At 41.3% G+C, this 24156-nt stretch overlaps 1 protein-coding gene across 2 annotated transcripts in view; it reads right to left on the bottom strand.

Moving 5' to 3' along the window:
• The window catches only part of ADK (adenosine kinase), a 343651-nt gene that overhangs the window by 58465 nt on the left and 261030 nt on the right, over positions 1–24156 (bottom strand). For both annotated transcript variants that reach the window (XM_056531262.1, XM_056531263.1), the window contains exon 7: positions 4579–4749. In XM_056531262.1, the coding sequence (XP_056387237.1) occupies positions 4579–4749 (171 nt within the window). The remainder of the gene's footprint in view (positions 1–4578; positions 4750–24156) is intronic.

The following is a 24156-nucleotide window of genomic DNA, read 5'->3' as shown; positions in this document are numbered from 1 at the left end:
ATTTTTTGTGAGAAAAAACCCTATTTTGCAATTTTACGGCCCACTGTTCAAAACACCCGTGAAGTGTAAATACTCACTGTACCCCTTGTTATGTTCCTTGAGGGGTGTGGTTTCTAAAATGATGGCACTTAAGGGGGAGGGGGGGTCCTGCTGTTCTGGCTCCATGGTAGCTGTGTAAACACTCAAGGCCCCTGACAAAATTCTTCAAAAGCCGAATGGCGTCCTGCTCTTCGGAGACCTGGTGTGCACCTGCAGAGCAGTTTACGTCAAGTTTATGTCCTGAAATGTATTTACTTTGGGGGGCATTTTCTCCTATTACTCCTTGTAAAAATGCAAATTTTTTAGAAAAACCTGCATTTTAGTGAAAAAAATAAATAAATAAAAATTAGATTTACACATCCGACTAACGAAAAGTTGTCAAAAACCTGTGGGGTATTAAGGCTCACTGTACCCCTTGTTACGTTCCTTGAGGGGTGTAGTTTCCAAAATCGTACACTTACATCATATGCATAACCGCGAGCAACGGAGCGATGCTCGCGTCATGCACGGCAGGTCCCGGCTGCTGATAGCAGCCAGGGACCCATCCGTAATGGCGGACATCCGCGATCACGCGGATGTTCGCCATTAACCCCTCAGATGCCGTGATCAATACAGATGACGGCATCTGCAGCATCGTGGTACTTTGAATGGATGATCGGATCCGATCATCCAGCATGGCAGCCGGAGGTCCCCTCACCTGCCTCCGCTGCCTTCCATGGGTCTTCTGCTCTGGTCTGCAGACCAGAGCAGAAGATGACCGATAATACTGATCAGTGCTATGGTCTATGCATAGCACTGAACAGTATTAGCAATCGAATGATTGCTATAAATAGTCCCCTATTTAACCCCTTAAGGACCAATGACGTACCGGTACGTCATTGGTCCTGCTCTTCTGATATAACGCGGGGTTACACAGTAACCCCGCGTCATATCATGGCGGGCCCGGCGTCATAGTGAAGCCGGGACCCGCCTCTAATAGCGCGCAGCGCCGATCGCGGCGCCGCGCGCTATTAACCCTTTAGCCGCGCGCTCAAAGCTGAGCCGCGCGGCTAAAAGTGAAAGTGAAAGTTCCCGGCTAGCTCAGTCGGGCTGTTCGGGATAGCCGCGGCTAATCGCGGCATCCCGAACAGCTGACAGGACAGCGGGAGGGCCCCTTCCTGCCTCCTCGCTGTCCGATCGCCGAATGACTGCTCAGTGCCTGAGATCCAGGCATGAGCAGTCATGCGGCAGAATCGTTGATCACTGGTTTCTTATGAGAAACCAGTGATCAACATAGAAGATCAGTGTGTGCAGTGTTATAGGTCCCTATGGGACCTATAACACTGCAAAAAAAAAGTGAAAAAAAAAAGTGAATAAACATCATTTGACTCCTCCCCTATTAAAAGTTTGAATCACCCCCCTTTTCCAATAAAAAAAAAAACACAGTGTAAATAAAAATAAAAATAAACATATGTGGTATCACCGCGTGCGGAAATGTCCGAATTATAAAAATATATCATTAATTAAACCGCTCGGTCAATGGCGTGCGCGCAAAAAAATTCCAAAGTCCAAAATAGTGCATTTTTGGTCACTTTTTATATCATTTAAAAATGAATAAAAAGTGATCAATAAATCCTATCAATGCAAAAATGGTACCGTTAAAAACTTCAGATCACGGCGCAAAAAATGAGCCCTCATACCGCCCCATACACGGAAAAATAAAAAAGTTATAGGGGTCAGAAGATGACAATTTTAAACGTATTAATTTTCCTGCATGTAGTTATGATTTTTTCCAAAAGTCCGACAAAATCAAACCTATATAAGTAGGGTATCATTTTAATTGTATGGACCTACAGAATACATATCAGGTGTCATTTTTACCGAAAAATGTACTACGTAGAAACGGAAGCCCCCAAAAGTTACAAAACAGCGTTTTTTTTTTCAATTTTGTCGCACAATGATTTTTTTTCCCGCTTCACCATAGATTTTTGGGCAAAATGACTGACGTCATTACAAAGTAGAATTGGTGGCGCAAAAAATAAGCCATCATATGGATTTTTAGGTGTAAATTTGAAAGAGTTATGATTTTTTAAAGGCAAGGAGCAAAAAACGAAAATGCAAAAACGGAAAAACCTCCGGTCCTTAAGGGGTTAAAGTAAACCCCCCCTCCCCCAATAAAAACGTAAATTGTCCCATTTTCCCTATTTCACCTCCGAAAAGTGTAAAAAAATTTTTTTTATATACATATTTGGTATCGCCGCGTGCGTAAATATCCCAACTATTAAAATACAATATTAATGATACCGTACGGTTAACTGCGTGAACATAAAAAAAAAGTAAATTTTTTTTTTTTATAAAAAAAGTATTAAGTTCTATTTAAGCAAATATGGTATTAATAAAAAAGTACAGATCACAGCGCAAAAAATGAGCCCTCATTCTGCCGCTTATACGGAAAAATGAAAAAGTTATAGGTCTTCAAAATAGGGGGATTTTAAACGTACTAATTTGGTTAAACAGTTTGCAATTTTTTTTTAAACGCAACAGTGATAGAAAAGTATGTTATCATGGGTATCATTTTAATCGTATTGACCCAACGAATAAAGAACACGTCATTTTTACTTTAAATTGTACGGCGTGAAAACAAACCTTCCAAAATTTGCTAAATTGCGGATTTCTTTTTAATTTCCCCACACAAATAGTATTTTTTTTGGTTGCGCCATACATTTTATGGTAAAGTGAGTGATGGCATTACAACAGACAACTGGTCGCGCAAAAAAAAAAAAAAAAAAAAAGCCCTCATACTAGTCTGTGGATGAAAATAAATAAAAGAGCTATGATTTTTTTGAAGGCAAGGAGGAAAAAACGTAAACATAAATAAAATTGGGCTGAGTCCTTAAGAGGTTAAAAATTTAAAATTTTGGGGAGAAAAAAGCATTTTAGTGAAAAAAATTATTTCATTTACACATCCGACTTTAACGAATAGTTGTCAAACACCTGTGTGGTGTTAAGGCTCACTGTACCTCTTTTTAAGTTCCTTGAGGGGTGTAGTTTCCAAAATAGTATGCCATGTGTTTTTTTTTTCTTTTTTTGCTGTTCTGGCACTGTAGGGGCTTCCTAAATGCGACATGCCCCCCAAAAACCATTTCAGCAAAATTCACTCTCCAATCCCATTGTCGCTCCTTCCCTTCTGAGGCCTCTACTGTGCACACAGAGCACTTTACATCCACATATGAAGTAATTCCTTACTCGAGAATAATTGGGGGGGAATATTTCTCTCCTTTTACCCCTTGTAAAAAATCAAAAACTGAGTCTACAAGAAAAATTTGGATTTTGAATCTTCACCTTCACTTTGCAGCTATTCCTGTGAAACACCTAAAGAGTTAACACACTTTCTGAATGTCATTTTGAATACTTTGAGGGGTGCAGTTTTTATAATGGGGTCATTTATGTGGTATTTCTAATATGAAGGCCCTTCAAATACACTTCAAAAATTGCTGCTTAACTTTGAAGTCCTCTGATGTCAACTTTATGATGCAAACATAACGTAGACATATTGTATATGTGAATCAATATATAATTTATTTGGGATGTACATTTTCCTTATAAGCAGAGAGTTTCAAAGTTAAAAAAAAAAAAGCGAAGTTTTCTTTTTCATAAAATTTTTGAATGTTTCACCAAGAAATTATGCAAGTATCGATAAAAATGTAACTAACCTCTAACAAAGTAGAATATTTCACAAAAAAAAAAAAAAACAATCTCGGCATCAGAATAAAAAGTAAAAGCATCCCAGAGTTATTAATGCTTAAAGCAACAGTGGTCAGATTTGCAAAAAATGCTCTGGTCCTTAAGGTGAAAATGGGCTTGTTCCTTAAAGGGGTATTCCGCCCCTAGACATCTTTTCTCCTATCCAAAGGATAGGGGATAAGATGTTAGATCGCCGGGGACCCGCTGCTGGGGACCCCGGGGATCTCCGCTGCGGCACCCCGCTATCATTACTGCGCAGAGCGAGATCGCTCTGCACGTAATGACGGGCAATACAGGGGCCGGAGCATCGTTAAGTCACGGCTCCTCCCCTAGTGACGTCACGGCCCGCCCCCGTCAATACAAGTCTATGGGAAGGGGGCGTGCCATAGACTTGCATTAAGGGGACGGGCCGTGATGTCATGAGGGGCGGAGCCATGACGTCACACTGCTCCGGCCCCTGTATCGCCCGTCATTACGCACAAAGCGAACTCGCTCTATGCAGTAATGTTAGCGGGGTGCCGCAGCGGCGATCCCCGGGGTCCCCAGCAGCGGGACAGCGGCGATCTGACATCTTATCCCCTATCCTTTGGATAGGGGATAAGATGCCAGGGGCGGAATACCCCTTTAAGGGTTTAAATATGGGAACACCATTATTACTACCTCTAACATATGCATGTGTCTTTTAAGTGATATTTATACAGACCAATACAATTTAAAGGGTAATTTTCATTATAGACTATCCATCAATCCAGAATTTAACAGGAGCAAGGTACTTATGGCTGGACAGGAATTCCAATACAGCCACCTTTTCCTTACCGTTTCATTTCCGAATAGAATATCCACATAAGGCATGGCTTTCATGAGAGGCTCCTTGAAGAACTGACTAATAAAGGGGGCGGACAAGTTCATGCAAAAGATCTTGTTGTTTTCCGAGGACTGGGTAGCCACTTTGAGAATAGCTTCAGGGGAGACCGTAAGGAAAAAACCCTGCAAGGAGAAGAAGAAGAAGAAAGTCATTACCAAGTAGAACAACCCTACAGTTGTCCTAGTAAATACAAAACAATGAGCACAATAAACAAATGTTTTTAGAAGGAGCTATGTAACTATCCCCCCTCTTATATACCTTTATACATATACTTCTTTAGGGCCAACCTAGGTTAAAGGAGTAGTCCAGTGGTGAACAAATTATCCCCTATCCTAAGGATAGGGGATAAGTTGCAGATCGCGGGGGTCCGACCGCTGGGGCCCCCTGCGATCTCCTGTACGGAGCCCCGACAGCCCGCGGGAAGGGGGCGTGTCGACCTCCGCATGAAGCGGCAGCCGACACGCCCCCTCAATACAACTCTATGGCAGAGCCGAAGCGCTGCCTTCGGCAATCTCCGGCTCTGCCATAGAGATGTATTGAGGGGGCGTGTCGGCCGCCGCTTCGTGCGGGGGTAGACACCCGCTATCTGGCCCCCGTACAGAGAGATCGCAGGGGGCCCTAGCGGTCAGACCCCCCGCGATCTTAAACTTATCCCCTATCCTTAGGATAGGGGTTAAGTTTTTCACCACTGGACTACCCCTTTAATGACTGCACAACAAGGTTTGATTTTGAAACTTTATAAGCCACCTATCATCTCATTTTTCGTGTGACATCAGGCTAACTATTGCTTCCTCTTCCCTGTGCTTTACATTGCAGCTCCATTTTATCAGACTGGCTGCAGTGCTTACATGCAAATCAACTGTTTTACCACTGCCAAACAAGTTTATAAGCTCAGCAGGATGTTTGTGACTATTCTCACGAAGGCAAGTATCCAATAAGGAAAAGCCACTCAAATTATTGCCACATATTGAGCAAATCTGTGGCAGTAATGGTCTTTGTTAAATGGTCACTCGTTTCAAACAACTTCCCTATATTTTATAGATGATTTGAAACATATTTGCAAATCACTTCATTTACATTAATTAACCCCAGAAAAAGCTCTGATGTCTCGGCCACTAGGTGTGCCAATTCTCTGCACTCTTCTGTAAATTGCCGATTATGGAATTATATCTCTAGCAAGAAAGACCAAAATAGAACACAAAGTTGGGAAAGGCTTAGCTAATGTTAGGCAGAGGACAGAGAAACTGCATTCATTCTGAACCTGCATGCACCCTATAGGGGGTCCATGCTGTACCTGAAAAGGTAAATTAGAGCTTCCATCTTACCTCCTTTAAAGTTCTGAGAAGCTGCCCCTTGTATAATTACTTGTGTTTCTACTATCTATACAAAAGATGCCTCCTAAATGTAATCTCTCCAATCCCTGTAGTCCTCACCAGCTGTTCCCAACTTATACCAAGGCTGCTTTTGTGATGTAACCCTTTACTTGCAGTTTTCCACTCTGCTCACATAGCACCTTGCAAAGCCAGTGCATTAATAATATCCTTCCCTCTACACACTATATACGTTGTGCAATTCCTCCAGTACTATGTAATGGCAAAGCAGAATAGGTGCTGTTGTGGGAATGGCCAGAAAAGTAATGAAAAAGAAAGCAAGCCTGACGAATATTGCGGGCAATGGGACTCTAGGTGGCTTAACCGCAGTGAAAACAATAAAATCACCTTATAAACTGAAGGGTTAATGCAACAAAACTATGCACATTTTAACATTTGTTTTGAAAGTGCATGTATGCCTTTAATATGTAAATTCTTATTTATAAAACAAGATACATAGGTGTCGGCACCTCGCTGATTGGCGGTTGATGGCCTGTCCTGGGGCTAGGCCAGAAATCATTTTAGCCTTAGAAAACCCCTTTAACCTCTAAGTTTCCACTTGGTTTTTTTTCCTGGCAGATTTTGGAAAACTGACATTGCAGTTTTTGATTTGAAAAACAAACACAAAGAGCGCTCCGTAGTGCAATTAAACGAGAGGGTAAAGACGCAAGTAATAATAAATTGCGCTTACCCAAGGAGTTGTGCTGACAAGCAGGCACAACTCTGGTGAATACGTGAATAAAAGTTACAATGTGCAGCCGATCCCCTCCACCACCTCGTGGTGTCCAAATAGTACAAACAATCCTCCAAACCACTAGGGGTAACTCAAGGCGCAGACAATGGATAGCAGCAATAGAAGCAATACTAATATAAGTAAGGATCAATGTGTAGAATAACCAAGGGTCATTTATTCTGAACAACGCGTTTCAACGCCAGGACAGGCGTCTTCCTCAGGTTCAAACAAATATTACAAATATGCATGTTTTATACAACAAAGTACCGTAATCCAGGAAACAATCGACCCACGTCACACCGCAAAACCAGACTCGGGGAACAGGGCGGAAGTCATGTCACACCACAGGACCGGGTCTTAGGAGAAGGGCGGAAGTGGATCGAAGGGCTGGAAAGATGGAACAAAAAACATCAAAGAAACTAACAAGTAGGTGAAACAAATTAGATCAAAACCTACAATAGACAGAATAATAATGCATATATAGGACTGGTACACATGATATAAAAATAATATAGGAAACCTATACTGTATTCTCAATGGTCTCATTCAACCCATCCGAGTGCAGGCATTTCAGCTTATAAATCCAATAGGATTCCTTATTGATTAGCTTTTGGAAACGATTGCGGGTATCCACCGGTATTGTATCAATAATGGTTAGTGTTACTAAGTCTGGGTTATTATTATGTGAATGCGCAAAGTGACGTGATACACTGTGTAAAGGGAAGCCCTTCCGAATATTAAATCGGTGGGTGTTCATGCGGGACCGCACCGTTTGAACGGTGCGGCCCACATACTGCAATCTGTACGAACACTCCAACAAATAGACCGCATAATCTGTCTCACAATTGTACTGGGTTTTCATAAAGAATAATTCCGATGTGGTGTAAGATTGGAATGATTTACAGTTGTCCTCGATAATGTTACAGCACAAGCACCTTGTTTTTTTTACACTTCTTGTTACATTAGACCTTTATTTGCAATAGGATCACTCTTCAGTTTACCAAATAATTACGTAAGGACATCGGTTTTCTAAAAGTAATTCTAGGTTGAGTGGGAACCGGATCTTTCAAAATGGGGTAATTTCTTACTATTGGCCAATGGTTAGTTAGAATTCTACGAACAGAATTAGATGCACAATTAAACGTCGTTAGGAAGTTGTGTTTAGTTTCATGATTCAGAGCGTCTCTAACTGATATAGTTTTAATTTGTACTAAATCTTTTTGTTTTCATTTTTTTGTTTTATTATATGCTTGTGCCAAGATTTGTCGGGGGTATTCCTTTTCAATAAACCTCTCCTTTAATATACCAGACTGTATAATAAAATCAGAGTCATCCGAGCAGTTTTTACGTATGCGAAGGTATTGCCCAAAGGGCACATTACGGAGCCACTTGGGATAGTGGCAACTTCGGAAATTCAAGAAGCTGTTAACATCTACAGATTTAAAAAAAGTTTTAGTCTTTAAAGTGCCATTGCAAGTTTTAAAAATCTCCAAATCAAGAATCTGCACGGATGACTCCGAATAATGGGGGGTAAAAGAGAGACCATAAATATTATTATTAATAAAATCGACAAAGTCTAATGCCTGTTGATGTGTACCGGTCCATAAGATAAACAGATAGTCTATATATCGTCTGTAAAAATAAATAAAATTATAAAATGGAGAGTCAGGTTGCGCGATGTATTGGGACTCAAATAGCCCCATAAATAAATTTGCATAACTAGGGGCGAATCAAGTCCCCATTGCACAGCCTTTGATCTGTCTGTAAACTTGACTGTTAAAACTAAAACAATTGTGCTCTAAAGTAAAACGAATTCCTTCTATTAAAAAAATCACATTGATCCATATTTAAAACTTCATTAGGTTTTAAGAAATGTAAAATGGCCTGGATACCTAAAGTGCTTTCAATATTAGAATAAAGTGCCGACACATCTAAGGTGAGAAAGGAGTAATTCTCTGGGAGGTTCAATAAATTTAATTCCCTAATAAGTTCAGTGGAGTACTACAAAAGGTTGTAAAAATAAATCAATGTAATGTGACAAGTGTCCAGTAATCGACCCGATCCCCGATATAATCGGGCGACAGGGAGGATTAGTGGTACACTTGTGCACCTAATTAATGGTACACTTGTGCAGTTAATGTGCCCAATGGGCAATACCTTCGCATACGTAAAAACTGCTCGGATGACTGATTTTAATACACAGTCGGGTATATTAAAGGAGATGTTTATTGAAAAGGGATACCCCCGACAAATCTTGGCACAAGCATATAATAAAACAAAAAAATTCAAACAAAAAGTTTTAGTACAAATTAAAACTATATCAGAGACTCTCTGAATCATGATACTAAACACAATCTCCTAACGACATTTAATTGTGCATCTAATTATGTTCATAGAATTCTAACTAAGCATTGGCCAATAGTAAGAAATGACACCATTTTGAAAGATCTGGTCCCCACTCAACCTAGAATTACTTTTAGAAAACCGATGTCCTTACGTAATTATTTGGCTCCTAGTAAACTGAAGAGTGATCCTATTTCTTTTTGAAAACCCAGTACAATTGCGAGACAGATTATGCCGTCTATTTGTTGGAGTGTCCGTACAGATTGCAGTATGTGGGCCGCACCGTTCAGACGGTGCGGTCCCGCATAAACACCCACCGATTTAATATTCGGAAGGGCTTCCCTTTACACAGTGTATCACGTCACTTTGCGCATTCACATAATAACCCAGACTTAGTAACACTAACCATTATTGATACAATACCGGTGGATACCCGCAATCGTTTCCAAAAGAATCAATAACGTTTATAAGCTGAAATGCCTGCACTCAGATGGGTTGAATGAAACCAATGAGAATACAGTATAGGTTTCCTATATTATATTATTTTTATATCATGTGTACCAGTCCTATATATGCATTATTATTCTATCTATTGTAGGTTTTGATCTAATTTGTTTCACCTACTTGTTAGTTTCTTTGATGTTTTTTATGTTCCGTCTTTCCAGCCCTTCGATCCACTTACGCCCTTCTCCTAAGACCCGGTCCTGTGGTGTGACGTGACTTTCGCCCTCTTCCCAGAGTCTGGTTTTGCGGCGTGATGTGGGGCGATTGTTTAACTGGATTACGGTACTTTGTTGTATAAAACATGCATATTTGAAGTATTTGTTTGAACCTGAGGAAGACGCCTGTCCTGGCGTTGAAACGCGTTGTTCAGAATAAATGACCCTTGGTTTTTCTACAGATTGATCCTTACTTATATTAGTATTGCTTCTATTGCTGCTATCCATTGTCTGTGCCTTGAGTTACCCCTAGTGGTTTGGAGGATTGTTTGTACTATTGCAGTTTTTGAGCCAAAGAAAGAAATGTATTCAAAAGGAATAGGACATATAAAGGAAGGACTTACACTTCTCCTCCCTTATGGATCCAGTTCTGACTTTGGCTCAAATATTGCAGTGGCAGTTTTCAAAAAAAAAAAAAAAGTGGAAACTTAGCCTTAAGGGGGTACTCCACCCCTAGACATCTTATCCCCTATCCAAAGGATAGGGGATAAAATGTCAGATTGCCAGGATCCCGCTGCTGGGGACCCCCGGGATCGCCGCTGCGGCACCCCGCTATCATTACTGCACAGAGAAAGTTCACTCTGTGCATAATGACGGGCGATACAGGGGACGGAGCAGTATGATGTCATGACTCCGCCCCTCCTGACATCACGGCCCGCCCTCTTAATGCAAGTCTATGGCAGGGGACGTGATGACCGCCACGCCCCCTCCCATAGACTTGTATTGAGGGGGCAGGCTGTGACATCACGAGGGGGCGGAGCCTTGGCGGAACAATGCTCCGGCCCATGTATTGCCCGTCATTACGCGCAGAGCGAACTCGCTCTGTGCAGTAATGATAGCGTAGTGCCGCAGCGGAGATCCCGTGGGTCCCCAGCAGTGGGACCCCGGCGATGTCTAGGGGCGGAGTACCCCTTTAAGGACTCAGTCCATTTTATCCTTGAAGACACAAATGGTTTTACTATTATTGTACTACTTTAATAAGAAGTCAAACTTTATTGATCAAAATGAGTATATTTAAAATTGTCCTCTTCTGACCCCTATAACTCTTATTTTTCTGTATACAGGGATGTATGAGGGCTCAATTTCTGCACAGTGATCGGTACCATACTTGTTGTGATTTTTTTTTCTTATCACTTTTTGTACATTATTGTAATTTTTTTTATGTGATTAAAGATCTATATTTTTGGACTTTTGGATTTTTAAGTTTATGTCGTTCACCATACAGGATCATTAACATAATATTTTAAATAGATCATAACTTTCCGCACGCATCAATACCAAGTATGTTAATTTACTGTTAACTCGTCTGGGAAGAGAGCCGAATAAAATTTTTTATTGGGTGAAGAGCTTACTTTTATTAACTTATTCTTATTATTATTATATCTATATATTTTTTTTAATTACACTTCCTTTCCACCGTCCACAGGGGACTATTTTTTTGCAATCTTTAGATTGCAGATACTGATCAGTGCTATGCATAGGAATAGCACTGATCACCGATCTACTTCTCTGGTCTGCTTGACAGCAGACCAGAGAAGAAGACTCCATGATGGCAGCAGGAGGCAGGTAATGATCACGCCATCTGTAGGGTTAATGATTGCGCTGATGTCCGCCATTACCAGCGGGTCTCTGGCACTCGCTTCATAGCTGAGGTGGGACGCAAGACATACATGTAAGCCCTGGGGTGCTAAGTTCCAGGCACCCAGGACGTACCTGTCCGCCCTGCATCCTCTAGGGGTTAAGGGGAAAATCCAAGTGGTTATATCCTTAATCTCATACTGTCATTAGATTTAGGCATTCTACAGCAAGTTACAAGTCAACGGGTGTGCCTGACTAGAGCATACATGTTATCTGCTGATACTGCCATATTTACAAAAATTTACAGAAGCCCCTTTAAATTGCAGAGCTGTAACAAGACATTGTAGATGTTGCCGATAATGGTGATATTTATACATGTAACACCGCTACAGGAGCCTTAAAGCCAAGGCTAACAAGACTTGAGAGCATTATCAGCTTGAACAAGCAATTAAACACTAATCAGGGGCCGATCAATTACCACAGCAGGGCTTACACCAGGAAACAGCTACTGCTAATCCGCCACGGTGTGGAGCCGGCCTGCCCGCCTATGTCTTCTTGTTACAATTACTAGCTGCAAGAGAACGTGCAGCAGATACATCTTTATCATTAGCAATTAGCTGTGCTTGGCGAAACTTCTGAATAAAGAAAGCCCTAGTTCGCATTTCATTTAAAAAAATCACTGATGTAGTGCCTTACATTTAGGTAGTGTGAATTTACAGTATAAATATTTGTAAACCAAACACGTTTCTGAAAGACAGATGAAATATTAGCTACAAATTAGGGCACTATCCTAATGGTAACAACAGGTTCACACCACATCCATATGTATCACAAGGTCCTGCACTGAAAACCCCCTCCCAGTCCTCTAGGAACAAAGCCGCTAAGTAAAAGCAACTCTCTATCACATAATCTCCTAATCACTTTAATGGGCACTGTGTAATACTACATTGCCCTGTAGGGGTTGAACAAAGAAGCCAGTTGGTCATGTGGTTTTACACCAAGTTAGTACATCGGTAAAATAGCTGTTGTGTTCTGGTGGGGAAAATTTTTTTTTTTTCCAGTTAACAGTCAATAAAACCACATTCTGTCTAATGCTAGCAAATAATCACATATACCAGGGGAAACACCTGCATCCTTTCAGGAGTAGTGTCAAAAAACAATTAGAATTTTTAGTTTTCACTTTTTAATCTACAACAGTACTGACACAGTAGGGATATAGGTTGAACTTGGTGGACACTTGTCCATCTTCTACATAGTAACACAGTTCATAAGGTTGAAGTTTGACACAAGCCTGGCTTATGCTGTCTGCACTGGAGTACATCTCACTTTATACCATGTCATATCAATTGGTATACTACTGCATATCCTGACATCTCTGTTCTCTCTACTTACTGCCTTACTGTCTGAAGAAGCCGGACTTTTTCTTAAACACCTTTTTAAATGTTTTCCATTAAGTTGGCAATGTACAGTAATATCCTGTAGACCAACCTTAAGCGAGACATACACATTAGGTTAACATCACCTAGACTCGCCAGAACCAGACAGCTATTTAGTGTGTAGGAGGCTTGCAGAATCTTCCTTGACAGCATATATCAGGAGAGAAAAGGCAGTTACATTTCAACATGCAACTTTTTTGCTGTTAGGGTAAATAAGCCACTGCTAGGGGTGTCTGACAGAGATGTACTCCCCTTCTCATAACAAATACACGTGCATGCTTAGTCAAGCATGAAAGTGTACGTGGTGATGATGGAATACATAGCGGTTTGCCAAAATAGCAAAGTGTATGGTTAGCTTAACAGTTGCTTGAGGGAAATTATTAAAGCTGTTGTCACGCTATGTTGAACTGTTGAGAAGGTGTCTCAGTACTGTCTAAAGACCACAGTAAACCACAGCATTGCTGCAACAAGCTGTAAACAATGACTCTCCAGCAGATACGCACATCAGATAGCACAAGGCTCTCAATGCTTTACGGATGCCTGTGGCAGGATGAACGATTCCAAACCCCCCCCCCCCCACACACACTTTTTTAAGGTATTTATCCCTTTAAGACCCCGGAGTGTCTGGTTGACAAAGTGTTTTAATTCACACGAAACGGTAGCCATCCAAGCTATCGCCCCCCCCCCCCCCCCCTGTCCAGTTGTCTCTGCTTGTACTTGCTTTGAGTGCCGCCTTCCTATTTTCTACTTCGTTACTGATACCCGGCCTATTTGGGCCTTGAAGATCCAGCCAATTTTCATTCTTGTTCTTTCTTCATGGCCTTAAAAGAACATTTTTTCCCCTGCCCAATCTAGAGGAAAGGGGCTTTTTTCAATTTTTTCTTTCTTTTCAAAAACATTCCCATAGGGGGATTATATATAAAATGTACTCACAGGGTGAGACCAATTACCTAAACTGTCCACTATTTCCATGCCCTGTCACTGCTTGCCTTTTTCCTACATTTAATTGACAGCCTCTCCGTTGAAGAGGATGGGAATGTTGGGCAACTGAGGTGATCAGCCCTTCCCTGTGGCCACTTGTTTCTCATTTGTATACCTGAAATAAATGCTAATCACTCAGTTCATGAGCAGAAGTTCACATACGTAAAAGTTATGACTGGGAAGGTGCTTCTAACTGTTACCAGGCACTCTGATAAGTCTCGCGTTCCCCTTAAGGAAAGGTTGTCCAGAACCCTGCAGAGTAGTGATGAACCTAAAAAAACAGCATTCGTAAAGATTTGGGCTACGGTTAAATAATGTGATTTACTGTAGGTACTGGACCATCTATCATGCCCTAATTTTATTGTACCTTCAATGTTAAAATTGTAGCTAAAGCATTTAAGAATAAAAATCCAGACGCTATCTGGACATATTTATTCTAAGGCTGCTTTCACACTATGAGCATTCATCCGTTATTAAACATCTGTTTTCTGTATTGTATAAATAAAAAAACAGATCTATGATTACGAAGGAATTGATAGGTGAATAAGGGTTCAAAGTCCAGTTATTTAAACGCATAAAAGTTTATCCGTTATTACCTCCGTTATTAATGTCCGTTTTTTAACCCTTTCTTGACCTCTCCTACCTGTCCCACCTTGCAACACCTGAAGCTCCGTCTACTACTCCAAGGGAAGGGTATAAAAGGGTGCCAGAGTGATCCGGCATCAGTCTGAATTTCAGCATTGAGAGGGAGAGTACTGTTGCTTGGATTGCTTGCTGTCAGACTTTACCATTGCGAATTTCACCATGGTTCCCACCCACCTTTCCTACAGTTTCGATGTACTGCTGTGGCGTGCCCAAAGAAGAAGATCCGAAGATGATGAGACGTCGCTGCCGAAGATATTGGATCCATCCCATCACTGCAGCATGGATAACCTGTGGGGTGCACAGTACTTTGTATGTGGAGCTGTGTCAGCACCCTGAGAAGTTCGCAAGCTACCTATGGATGACTGTAGAAACGTTTGATGACCTACCATGCATCAGTGAAAGGATCTGTCGCCAAGACACCCACCTTAGAATGAGCATCTCCCCAGAGGAACGCCTCATCATAACCCTTAGGTATGTAGTCAAAATCCTTTTATTTATTTAAATTTTTTTTTGCAATGTTTATCCAATGTGTTTTGCAAAATACTAAAATCCTTTTTTTTACTGCTAATTTCAGGTTCCTGATATCTGGTGAGAGTTTTTTGTCGCTCCACTTCCAGTTTCGCATGGGAATTTCCAACCCCCCCCACAGATTGTCGGGACCACCTGCGAGGCCCTGTGGGATTGCTTTCTAGCAGACTTTCTTCCACATCCTTCAGCAGAACACTGGCTTGGCATCGCAGAGAAGTTGCAGGGAGTCACAGTTTCCAAACTGTGTTGCAGCAGTCGAATGGGAAGCACATCAGTATCCAGAAGCCTGCACACACAGGGTCGGAGTATTACAACTACAAGAAGTTCTTCTCCACCATACTTATGGCCATTGCGGATGCGCAGTACAAATTCATTGCATGGATATGGGGTCATATGGAAGAACCAACAACTCCTGAGTGTTTAAGAACTTTGCCATGGGGAGGAGGATCTACTCCGGTGAGATGGTACTTCCTGAAGCAAGGGCCTTTCCTGGGACTGATGGACCTCCAATGCCCTTTGTTTTTGTTGGGGACGAGGCCTTCCAGATGTGTGCCAACTTGCTGAAGCCTTACTCCAGCCGATGACTCCACCATCGCCAGCAGATCTTCAATTACAGACTGTCACGTGCAAGAGGCTTTGTGGAGTGCGCCTTTGGAATTTTTGCAGACAAATGGCGGATCTTCACACTGCTAATCCAAATGCACCCGGATGTGGTTGATCAGCTTGTTAAGGCAGCTGTTCTCCACAACTACGTTCTAACCAATTAGCCTCAACCCAGTGATCCTGAAGAAGTGGAAGCAGTTCTGCCTGGACTACAGCAGTCATCAAGAAGATCAACCCAGGCAGTCATGCGTCAGACTATTTTGCACGGTATTTCCTGACAGAAGCTGGCAGAGTTTCTTGGCAGGATCGTATGCTCTGAACTTTCTTGGACTGTTTTTAGATCTTTTTTTAGGTTAAATTCACTTTTGATAGGAAACTGCTGATGTATTTTGCATGTTGTGTGTACACTTTGCTTGTAGGATATGGGAGGGGGTAGATTGTTTGCCCCAGTGTCAAAGTCACACTGGGGCATACAATCTACCCCCTCCCCTATTCTGCTAGCAAAGTATTTGTTCAGTTATATTTCCCATGTTGTGTACAATTTGCTTTCAGGATAGTAGAGTAGTAACTTCTACTCCAAGTGAGAATTTAACACTGGGTGGAAGAAGGTAAACCTCTATTATCCTGAAAGAAAACCCTAGTTGGGTGTTTTATTAATAGACAAAGTCAATATATGAAGTGGGGAAAAAAAAAATATATTTTTATTAAAATTTTGGCACATTTTTTTTTTTTTTTTTAAATAAAGGACTTTTGTCTTATAAGTTCGTAAAGGTGGGCTGGGTAAAGGGGACTTGAGAGCCGGGGTCCTCCAGGGGGCCACAAGGAGTCGATTCTTCTTTCTGAGTAGAATCTTTGAATAGGGGTTTTCATGGGGATGGGACTGGGAAAATGAAAAATGTTGGAATGGTGTTGAAGGGGTGGGAATATTAGGGGGCAGAGGGAAATTGGGAGGGGTGTAGGAAGGGGTGGAATGGGCAGAAGGTTCTCCTTGTGACAGCATTTGGACCATACTACTTGAAGGGATGGATAACTGGTCCAAATGCTGGGAATGTCCAAGGGAGTGGGGCAGGGTGTGGGACATGGACTGGGGGATAACAGGGAGGGGAAAGGTGATGGCCATATGAATGGGGAGTGGAAAGGGAAGGGGAACAGGAGCGGTGGCAGGAAGGGGAACGGGAACGTTGGCAGGAAGGGGAACGGTGGCAGGAAGGGAAACGGGAGCGGTGGCAGGAAGGGGAACGGGAGCGGATAGCACTTTGGGCAGGGGACATGGTCAAGTAAGGGGAGAGGAGGGATTTGGGGGGGGGGGGGGGGAGGAAAGCAGAGTCTACTTAGAAACTCGAACGGCTCCTTGCGGAAATTACACTGCTTTTCAAGGGGCAGCTTCTCCAGCATGGGAGCCAGGCTCTGTAGACAAAGTAGAAAGTTTGAAAGGGGACCAGTAGACGGCCCTGCCCCCACCTGCCTTAACTGGCAAACCTCCTTTTGGTCGGGACGATGGGGAAGCTAATCAGCTAGGATGCACCCTCCTGCTGCGTCCTAGCTGATCGGAACATCGTGATTTTATCGCGATGTCCCGATCAGCCCAACTGAGCTGCCGGGATGCTTTTACTTTCACTTTTAGACTCGGCGATCAACAGGCAGATGTCTGGCATTAGCCACAGTCCTGACTGCTGATAACAGCCGGGACTGTGAGGGTATGATGCGAGCTCAGTTCTTGAGCTCGCATCATAACCCTCCCGTGCCGCAACCACAGTATAAACCCAGCATTCTGCGCCAAGGGGTCAATTATAAAAAATAAATAAAAATAAAAAGGCAGAGTTGCGCAACATGTTCCATAATCATCCTGAACACTTCCCTAGCCAAAGCATTCATGCCCCCCTTACAAACTGCTGGAAAAAATGCCCGCGGCCTGCAAAATAGCAACCACATGGCGGACAGAAAAATGCAGCAGTGTGGCACCACACTGTCCAAAATCCTCCTGCACACTTCCCTAGCCAAAGCATTCATGCCCCCATACAAACTGTGGGTAAAAATACCCGCAGTCACAAGCACATGTTCCCAAATAGACTGAAAGTGTCACATAAAATACTGCATAGAAACCATCCATGTACCCACCTTCAGTCAGTTTTTTTTTTTCTCTCAATAAAATGGCGGATTGTGGTAGATGGTGTTGGAAAGCTAGTCCAGTGTACTGCTGCCTCCTGCAGAGTCCAGAAAGAAGAGAGGGGGTGTGACCACTAAACCCCATTCCCATGTGACTTCAGGGGTGTGAGGGCTTTTACTGAGCATGCTCAGTAAAAATAAAGGACGTAATAATAATGGGCATTAACGGGTGTATTTGCGATCGTCCGTCAGCCATAGACTTCAATGTTAAAAATAACGGCCGTTAATTTACCCATTTATTGTGACAGAAGAAAAATTAGTGCATGTGCAGTGTTTGCTTCTGTCAGAAATAAGTCTGTTATTCATAAAGGGCTAAAATGGGTCATAACGGATAATCAAAAATCCCATAGACTTAAATGGGATTTTGTAACGCCCGTTTAACGTCCGTTTTTAAGACTTTAACAAAAGTTTATAACTGATATAGTGTGAAAGCAGCCTAATGCCATCATTCCAAAACAATAAGAAATTGAGTGATAATTATTCTCATTGCAGTAGTAGAATGAATGCAGACTTAAACATCCCATTTGTTTTACCCAATAGTGTGAGCACACACATACAAGCCGAAAAAAACTTCTTATAGCTTAGGGATAGTAAAGTAATTTAATTACTATAAGCATTTACAAGCTTTTAGTTTGTCAATTCTACAGCCTGAGACAGGCTGCCGCCATCAAATGCATACATATCCTTCATAAACAATACAACAGCATAGCATTAAACTTGCTGAACTAATTATTCCGCTGGGATTGAGAGAATAATTATATTACAGGCTACAGAAGTGCATTACATGAAGAAACATAGCTACAAATAAAAAAAGCTGTGATATTAGTTAACTCAACATGGAAAGTATAGCCATAAACAACAATGGGAACTATATGATTCAGCAATAATGAAATCTCAATTATCAAAGCAAAAGATAAGAAATAAAGTAGAAGCTAGAGGCAGTAACAGTGCATTTGGTTTGGAGTCCTAGCAGCCTCTAGTGTCCGACATTTGGCTGTGCTACCACTGACTCCTCCCCTCTCCATATTTGTATGTCATTTTGACGGTCGGTGGTACATAATGCACAGGTTCAACCTAAGGGTTAGGAGAACTCCCGTCAATAGTGAAGGACCACCAGGTACAGAGCTGCCTTAGTGCCCTGTGCAAACATGAAGTCCTCTAATGTAATGCCAAATACTTGAGAATGCCACCACATACAGTCTGATCACACTCCTAGTCCATAGTGCCCAACACTGCCCTGTGCACAAATAGCATGTATTGTATTTCTATAGTACCGAGAGTGAAGCTATGCCATTCAGGAGCACAGAAAAGCTAAGTGAGAATTTCTAACCTAGTTTTCCCAGGCTCCTAAATGGCATATCTGCATATAGCTGCGTGAGACAGTCAGACACTATAATGATTACTGGTTCATGTGTCATTACAGGGTCCGACTGTTCCACATAGATTTTTGGCATATCTACTTAGTAAAGTAACCACATGGCCAGTTGGTCACATTACAGGGACTATGAGTTCTAAAGTGTGCCTGTGCATAAAGTGATACAGCTATAAGGAGATATGTCATTCAGCAGAATGGAAAAGCTAAGTGAGACACTCACCTAGCATTTCTATGCTCTTTAATGGCACATCTGCTTATTAGCTGTTTGAATTCAAGCACAGGCACAATTTAGAACTCTCAACAGTCCCTGTAAATTACTGGCAGACATTTTGGTTGCAGTACTAAGTAGATGTGCCATTTAGGAGCCTAGAAAAGTTGGGGGATAGTGTAAAGCAGCCTGCACCTCCATTTTTCAACTTGGCAGCAGGTACATTTCTGGAAATAGTGACAGAACGTTTGCAGGAGCAGGTGGGATTCGACACACGTTACGAGAGCGAGTGGCAATTTTCACAATATTTATTGGGAGTGGGAGGGAGAGGCATTAAGAAAACAGCCCTGCACAGGGGACTAACCGATCACTCAACTATAGTGCTATTATGCAAAATGGCAAACAAAAGACAGTCCAGCTCACCACTACCCCGATGCCTGTTCCCAGATCCTGCACTAAAGCCAAAGTTCAGTTTTATTGTAAAAGCACACAGGTGATAGCTCGCCTAGGAGACCATCAGACACTTTTCCAGCGCATGTTCGCCATTAATGATCAATGACAAATGGTGCACATGTACCTGAAATTCGTCTGATGGTCTCCTTTGTGTGCTATCACCTGTGTACTTTTACCTTAGCGCTGGATCATTCTCCTCCTTTCGTTTATTATATAAAATGCCTACAAATAAAGCATCTCATCTTGCTCAAAGTATTCAGACCATACCCTACAAGCACTGTCACAAAACTAGCTCCCAACTACAATCCATTTGGAAAGACTTTAGAGACTTCCACTTTTTTCACATTTGACAAAATAAAAACTAAATTTTAGTTTTTCCTTCTCCAATAAATCAGCAAAAATTACAAAAATGTTATATTGTCATAGGTATTTAGGCCCCTTACTCATTACAGCCCCAGTTTTCCCGGGTATGATGTCACATGGTTTGCACACCTAGATTTGGGGACTTTCTGCCATTCTTCTCAGCAGATCTTAGTCTGTCAGGTTTGTTGGGGACCTTCGGTGGAAGCCATTTTCAAGTCTCTCCAGAGATGTTCGACTGGGTTTAAAGTCAGGGCTCTGGTTGGGCCACTCAATGATATTCAGAGATGTCTCCAAGTCATTGCTTTTTTGTCTTGGTTGAGTCATTGGGGGAGATTTATCAAAACCTGCACACAAGAAATGTTGACCAAGCAGATAGTTCTTTAAAATAAAAAATAAAAATAAAGACGCAATCAGATTGTTTGCTATGGGCAACTGGTCAATGTTTCCTCTGCACAGGGTTTGATAAATCTCCCCCCTTAGTCTTGTTGGAAGGTGAACCTTCACGCCAAGTCATCTGACTCGAGAATCTTGTTTCTCAGTTGGACACCTTTAGGTTTTTTTTTTTTTTTTGCAGACCTCAGGCGCTTTCCAACCTACAAACAGGATCTTTGGAGTGGACCATTGGGGTCTTGGTTATCTCTCTTACCAAAACCTTTTTTCCCTGATTACTTGTTTGGTGGGCTGGCCCGTTCTATTAAGATTAATAATTGTTCCAAACTTCTTCCATTTAAGAATAATGAAGGCCACTGTGCTCTTGGGAATTTTCAGAACAAAAGTTATTTTGTACCCTTCTCCAGATCTGTAGCTCCACACAAACCTGTCTGAGCTCTACAGGCAGTTTTGTCCCCTCATGGCATATTCTCTGATATGCATTGTCAGCCATGAGAAAAACATTTTAATGATCAAAAGAAATGGGTTTTGTTTTTCCTTTTTAACACATTTGCAAATATGAAGATCAATAGGGGAAAACACATAGGTAATAGCCAGCATGGGTTTACTAAGGATAGAAGTTGTCAAACCAATCTAATTTGCTTTTATGAAGAGGTGAGTAGAAGCCTTGACAGAGGAATGGCTGTGGATATAGTGTTTCTGGATTTTGCTAAAGCGTTTGATACTGTCCCTCATAGACATCTGACAGGTAAGTTAAGGTCTTTGGGCTTGGAAACTTAAAATAAATTAAACAGCAGCGGGCCCAGTACAGAACCTTGGGGTACACCACTAATTACCGGGGACCAATCAGAGTACGAATCATTGACCACCACTCTCTGGGTACGATCCATGAGCAAGTGTTCAATCCAGTTACAAACTAGTTACAAGATGACTTGGATAGACTAAGTGTCTCGGCATCCACTTGGCAAATGAGGTTCAATGTGGATAAATGTAAAGTTATGCATCTGGGTACTAATAACCTGCATGCGTCGTATGTCTTAGGGGGGATTAAACTGGCAGAAGGATCTGGGTGTACTTGTGGATCACAGACTTCAGAATAGCATGCAATGGCAGGCTGCTGCTTCCAAAGCCAGCAGGATATTGTCATGTCTAAAAAGAGGCATGGACTTGAGGGACAGGGACATAATACTCCCCCTTTATAAAGCATTGGTACGGCCTCACCTGGAATATGCTGTTCAGTTTTGGTCGCCTGTCCATAAAAGGGACACTGCGGAGCTGGAAAGGGTGCAGAGACATGCGACTAAACTAATATGGGGCATGGAACATCTTAGCTATGAGAAGTGATTAAAGGAGTTACAATTGTTTAGTCTTGAGAAGAGACGTTTAAGGGGGGATATGATAAACGTATATAAGTATATAAATGGCCCATACAAAAAATATGGAGAAAAACTGTTCCAGGTTAAACCCCCCCCCCCCCAAAAGACCATAAGAACTGTGAATTTATGGAACAGTCTACCTCAGGAACTGGTCACAGCAGGAACAATTAATAGCTTTAAAACAGGGTTAGATACATTCCTGGAACAAAACAACATTAATGCTTATGCAGAATTATAAAACTACATCCCTTCCCCTTATCCCCTTACACCCTTCACTTCAATTCCCTGGTTGGACTTGATGGACGTATGTCTTTTTTCAACCATACTAACTATGTAACACAATTTTTTATTTTTTTTTCTGCACAAGGAGTCAACATAACGTGAAAAGTTAAGGGTCTGAAGACTTTCCGAATGCATTGTAAGTGCCTTAGTAACGTAAAGCCCTTGTAGCTCCATAATATAGTGGCATTCCCTACTGGACTGGCCTATGTGCTCCATGCAGGGCCATATTACAGGGTTATTCATGGACATAACATCTTGCAAGTATTGCCTCCAATGAGGCATCGAATGATTGATTCAACATTTGACACACAGAGCTACAGTAGGGCCTAGAGAAGTCTATACGAGTTGTGTTACAACTGTCTAGGATCTGGAAAATGTATGAAGCAGTAACTAAAACCTATACAAAAAAGGACAGACTTTTCCTCAGATTCCAGGAAGAGAAAGACAGAAGATCAAATTATAATTCGAAAACTTATTTAAGTAACTGTTGATGCCTAAAGGAATTTTGACAAATTAATCATAAATGCAAGCAAAATATAAAATAGTAAATCTGTATAATAGATGTTTAATAGGTTTAGGTAACAATAAAGACAAATAATAATCAGAAAATTGTGCGTTAGTGAAGGGACCCGGCAATAAAAATGCTGGTGTGGTCTGCAGTAACACTAAAGTTAAATACTGACAATCAAGTATCACATTGTGAAGGGCAGAATATTGCTTTCCCTTTAAATATGCTCATCTGGTTTTATATGGCACTGTAAGGAACAGCCAAAAGCAGAGCTCAGAAATGATCTGTACATCCCCTGGGGGGATATTATCTGATGATTAAGGCCGTATATTTTTCACAGAGGTGACAGATTTCATGGAAACCAGGAGCCGTGAAAATATTGCTTTGCTGTGAAAAATCGTGACAGGACTGGAAGCCGGCATATTTTTATTATGTTCTGCTTCTCACTTGTACTAGCCACACTACAGTGCTGAAATCAGATTGCGGGTCTTTGTAACCATTTGAAAAGCAAACAAGGAAACATTATTATTATTAATAATAAAAAATAATTCTATATGTATCCACTCAAGTAATACACATTAGGGTAATAAAAAATTTATAACATACGGAAAAGGTGGTAGACATTTAAAAGGGAAAATGACATCAGCATCACCCCCACTTACCTATTGGTATAGGCATGTAGTGTCAGTGCCACTGATGACAATGATACTTACCATTCACATATCCATGGCTTCTTTCTTCTAATATTCTTTCTCCTCTTATGCAAATTAAGGAGTGTGGTGCAGTGGGGGCTTGGGAACACTCCTTCATTTGAAAAATACAGGAAGAAAGATGCCACAGATCAGATCATTAAGTACCATTGTCATCAGCACCACCCGCATTACAAAACCTACACTTGCAAATTTTGGAAGGTTTTGTTTTGACGCTGTACAATTTATGGTAAAAATTACGTGTTCTTTATTCTTTGGGTCAATACGATTAAAATGATACCCATACTTTTCTATTACTGTTGCGCGTAAAAAAAAAAAAAAAATCGCAAACTTTTTATCCAAATTAGTACGTTTAAAATCCCCCTAATTTGAAGACCTATAACTTTTTCATTTTACCGTATAAGCGGCAGTATGAGGGCTCATTTTTTGCGCCGTGATGTGTACCTTTTATTTATACCATATTTGCTTATATAAAACAATAATTTTTTTAATTATTTTTTTGGAATAAAATGTTATAAAAAGGAATCTATTTTGAACTTATTTTTTTACATTCACGCCGTTCACCGTACGGTATCATTAACATTTTATGCGTTAAGTACCAGCTCACAGGATGTACACTTACGTCTGGCATCGTTAAGGGGTTAATTCTGTTTAAAAAAAAAAAAAACTTGTGCATTTTTATACTGTCTAGTCTGTCTGCATCATTTGTTGATTTAGTTTTCTGCCAAAAATGTGGACCATATTTTACGTATGCAGTGTTGG

Source organism: Hyla sarda, chromosome 7 (assembly GCF_029499605.1).
Source record: "Hyla sarda isolate aHylSar1 chromosome 7, aHylSar1.hap1, whole genome shotgun sequence".
NCBI lineage: Eukaryota > Metazoa > Chordata > Amphibia > Anura > Hylidae > Hyla > Hyla sarda.
The sequence above is the reverse complement of the archived record's forward strand: the minus strand, read 5'-3'. Positions and strand labels throughout refer to the sequence as shown.